This window comes from Equus quagga, chromosome 5, assembly GCF_021613505.1.
Source record: "Equus quagga isolate Etosha38 chromosome 5, UCLA_HA_Equagga_1.0, whole genome shotgun sequence".
In the NCBI taxonomy this organism is placed as follows: domain Eukaryota; kingdom Metazoa; phylum Chordata; class Mammalia; order Perissodactyla; family Equidae; genus Equus; species Equus quagga.
In genome coordinates this window covers 14,240,350-14,244,644 of record NC_060271.1, presented here as the reverse complement: position 1 = coordinate 14,244,644, position 4,295 = coordinate 14,240,350, and the positions used below count along the sequence as shown (strand labels likewise).

Below are 4,295 nucleotides of genomic sequence, written 5' to 3'. Positions count from 1 at the left end.
GTCTGGTCCCCACTGAAGGTCATCTGGCCTCCATAGAGGGTCTGGTCACCACTGAGGGTCTTCATCTGCCCTTTATAGAGAACCTGGTCATCACTGAGGGTATGTATCTGCTCTTCACACAGGGTTGTCATCTCTCTTCCATTTAGGGTCTGGTCACCACCGGAAGTCACTGTATGGTGCTCAGTGAGGATCTGGTCCCCACTGAAGGTCATCTGGCCTCCAAAGAGGGTCTGGTCATCACTGAGGGTCTTCATCTGGCTACCTTCATTGGGGATTGTCATCTTGCTTGCAGTGATGGTTATCTTTTGGCAATCAGTGAATGATGTCTTTGGGGTGTCAGTGACATCTGTCATCTGGGAATTTGCTGTGGGTTTTCTCTGATCAAAGGAGATCACCTGCTCCATGGGAAAAATCTCACTTAGGTCTCCAAGGGGCATATCAAGGGCTTTAACAGGGGGTGGCATTGAGTACTGGACAAGGACTATCCCAGGGATGCTAGAACAAGCAGAAATCATCATTGTGGGCTTCAGGGAAGTCATTACCTGGCTCTGGGTTGACTCCCGTTGGCTGTCCTCACCACAGGCAGTCGGAGGTATATAGAGCTGTGGCTCTGGTACAGCTGGGGCTCTTGCCTCATGTGTCTCAGAGAAGTCCTGGAGACACTCCTCAATTTCCTCCAATGTCTGAAGGAAAGAGTCCGTGGAAATCTCTCTGCTGTTGCCTGATAGTTGAAGCAGATCTTCAATTGTGGGATCCTGCAAAAAAGTTAGAAGTTCAGGTGTCCCACTCAGCTCAAATCCCTACGCACCCTTCCTCTCCATCCCTGCTGACCCTGTCCTAGTCTAGCCCACCCTCATCTCTTGCCTCGAAGCCCGCAATTGCCTCTTAATTGGCCTCTCTGAGTCTGAATTGTCTCCATCCAATGAACCCTCCACACACAGTCAGGGTAGCATTTCTAAAATGCAAACTCTTACCATGCTACTCCTACCTACTAATGGAGGCGGGACTCTAGATGAATTCAGAATGTCCACCATCCCCTGCAGAGATCTTGCCCCAGAGATTTTTCCAAAGATGCCCCGCCTCTCCAGACATGGTACTGGAGATTTGGTTAAATTAATGAACTTTTAAACATATTATCTCATTTCATTCCCGCCATGACCTCAAAGATGGGAGCCACAATTAATCCCATTTCAAAGAAGAGAAAACAGAGGTCCAGGGAGGTGAAGTGACTTGGCCCAAGTGGAAGACTCTTAACTTGAATTGGACCTCTGGGTGCTCACAGACCTGCATCTACTCTGTATCTTTTCCCCAGAGATCTTCCTGGGTGCTCCCAGGGATTCTAGCTTCCTGAGAACCATCCTGGAAAGCATCAGCTTCCAGGAACTATTCCAAGAAGTAGATTTTTTAGCGGCAGAAGCCTAATGGGTATAAGGTCAAGGTTTATACTTCTATTCAAAATGGCCACTATTATGATTCTAGGTTTCCTATACATCTGGTCCCAGGTTTATAATTATCTCCCAAAAGCCATCATGTGAGTAGCCTCACATTATTTTCATCTGGTCTGCCTCTTTCCAGCTCTTGTCCTGCTATAGCCAGACCAGTGCACTCAGTTTTGCCATGTCCCTGTCCTGTCTCTTGCTCAGCCTGCCTTACTCAGCCAAGTTATATCATGTCTTATCAAATATGATCTCCTTTCCTATTCTTGCCCTGTCCTGACTCTCAGAGCAGAGAGACAGCCATGATAATTTCCCCAATTTGTATTCAAAACTTACGACCGTACTGCACACTGTCATCCAATATGGTAGACTGACATCTACCATATTAGTGCCACAGGGAACTGTCAAGTCCTCTTCTTCTACGCCAAATCCATAGAAGTGATAGATGGCTTTACATTTAATTAATATATAAAATCACACTTGGAAATAAATGGAATTTTCCAAGCCACAATGTAAATAGGGGCCACTGTCACTTGGAGATGTGGGCTGAGGGCACCTCCACGAGTCCAATGCCATTGTAGTGACACTCCGCCAAGAGGAGCCATCAAACCTAGGGTTTCTCTGAGATGATGGCCTCATCGAAAGTCAACCTCTAATAACATCTCACTCTGGTACTTCCTTTCCAACCATTCCTACCCTTGTAATAGTTTAATTCTTATCTACTCCCCTGCCCCTACCTCTGGACTGGAAGCTCCTCAAGGCCAGAGAACTCTATTTCATCCTGAGCAGAGTCTGACAGATCCTGCTGGGAGGACCTCAGAAAACAGGGACCCAAAGAAGGACTTCTGAGTCCCACTTCCTCACCTCGAGGTCTGCATCCAGTCCCTAATACTTCAGGCCTTCAGGAAAGCAGGCAGATCCCTCCCAGCTTTAAGGACACATAGATCAGTCCTGGGTTTTCAGGAGTGATGTCAGCATGATGGCAGAGCAGAATATACCATCATTCATCTCCCCCCAGCACACACAGAAAACAACTAGATAGCAATCCTTGAAGGAAAACAGCTCTGGAAGGGCTCAAGGATTAAGAACCTACAGCAGAACAGTGGAGCAAAAAACAGAGAATAATCCCAGAGAAAGGATCGCTGGAATACTGTCTTAGCTGAGATGTCTGGAGATGGCTAGGAACAAAGAAGAAGAGTAAAGGCTATAACAGGCACACAGCAGGTGCCATTGCCATCCCCAGTGGCCTACTCTGAGGGGGAATCCAGCAGCCTTTGCCACTGAGGACCTCAATGGTCCCTGTGATAGCTGTGGACTTCCTGCAGCTTTCACAGCAAAGTATCTCATAACGTTGTCAAGTGTGGACACAAGTGGCCTGCTCCACAGAGGACACCTGCAGTTTTTGCCCTTGGAGTAACTAACAGCCATCACCATTGTGGATCCCAGGGTAGGATAATATAGCTACACTAATTTTTTAATGGATGCACAATATAAAATGATGTAAAGGGACTGGTCCGGTGGCATAGTGGTTAAGTTTGCATGCTCTGCTTTGGCAGCCTGGGGTTCATCAGTTCAGATCCTGGGTGCAGACCTACACACTGCTCATTAAGCCATGCTGTGGAGGCATCCCACATAGAAGAATTAGAAGGACTTACAACTAGGAAATACAACTATGTACAGTGTATATACATCCATGGATGTGGAACTCATGGATGTGGAACCCATGGATATGGAGGGCCGACTGTACATGCTGCCTACAAGAGACTCACTTCGGCATTAAGGACACACATAGGCTGAAAGCGAAAGGATGAAAAAAGATATTTCATGCAAATGGAAGCCAAAAGAGAGCAGGGGTAGCTATACTATATCAAAAAATAGACTTTAGGTCAAAAACTGTAACAAGAGACAAAGAAGGTTTATATAATGATAAAAGGGATCAATTAATCAAGAGGATATAACAATTGTAGACATATGCACCTAATGTAAAAGCACCTAAATATATTAATCAAATATTAACAGATCTGAAGGGAGAAATAGACAGCAACACAATAGTAGTAGGGGACTTCATTCCCCACTTTCAATGATAGGTAGATCATCCAGACAGAAGATCAGTAAGAAACTATTGAACTTTAGACCAAATGGACCTAATAGACATATACAGAACATTTCATCCAACAGCAACAGAATACACATTCTTCTCAAGTGCACACAGAACATTCTCCAGGATAAATCGTATGTTAGGTCACAAAACAAGTTTTAAACATTTAAGAAGATTAAGATCATATCAAGTTTGTTTTCTGACACAATGGTATGAAACTAGAAATCAACAGGAGAAAGGCTGGAAAATTCACAAATATGTAGAAATTTAATAACAGCGCACTCCTGAACAATCAATGGGCCAAAGAAGAAATCAAAAGAGAGATAAAATATCTTGAGATAAATGAAAATGGAAATGCAACATACCAAAACTTATGAGACACAGCAAAAGCAGTTTAAACATCTGTATTAAGAAACAAGGGGGCCGGCTCCGTGGCCGAGTGGTTAAGTTCACGCGCTCCGCTGGGCGGCCCGGGGTTCGGATCCTGGGAGCGGACATGGCACTGCTTGTCAGGCCACGTTGAGGCGGCATCCCACATCCCACAACTAGAAGGACGTGCAACTAAGATATACAACTGTGTACGGGGTGGGGTTGGGGAGATAAAGCAGAACAAAAAAAAAAGAAACAAGAAAGTTCTCAAACAACCTAACTTTATTCCTCAAGGAACTATAGAAAAACCAGATTAAGTCCAAAGTTAGCAGAAGAAAGGAAATAACAAAGATCAGAGCAGAAATAAATGAAATAAGAGACTAGAATAATAA

The 4,295-nt window shown here is 44.7% G+C and overlaps 1 protein-coding gene across 1 annotated transcript in view; it reads right to left on the bottom strand.

The window, feature by feature from the left end:
• The window catches only part of KLF18 (KLF transcription factor 18), a 1,756-nt gene extending 1,475 nt beyond the window's left edge, over positions 1-281 (bottom strand). Inside the window, exon 1 of the mRNA XM_046660712.1 lies at positions 14-281. Coding sequence (XP_046516668.1) covers positions 14-281 — 268 coding nt within the window. The remainder of the gene's footprint in view (positions 1-13) is intronic.
• Between the last annotated feature and the right edge of the window lie 4,014 nt (positions 282-4,295).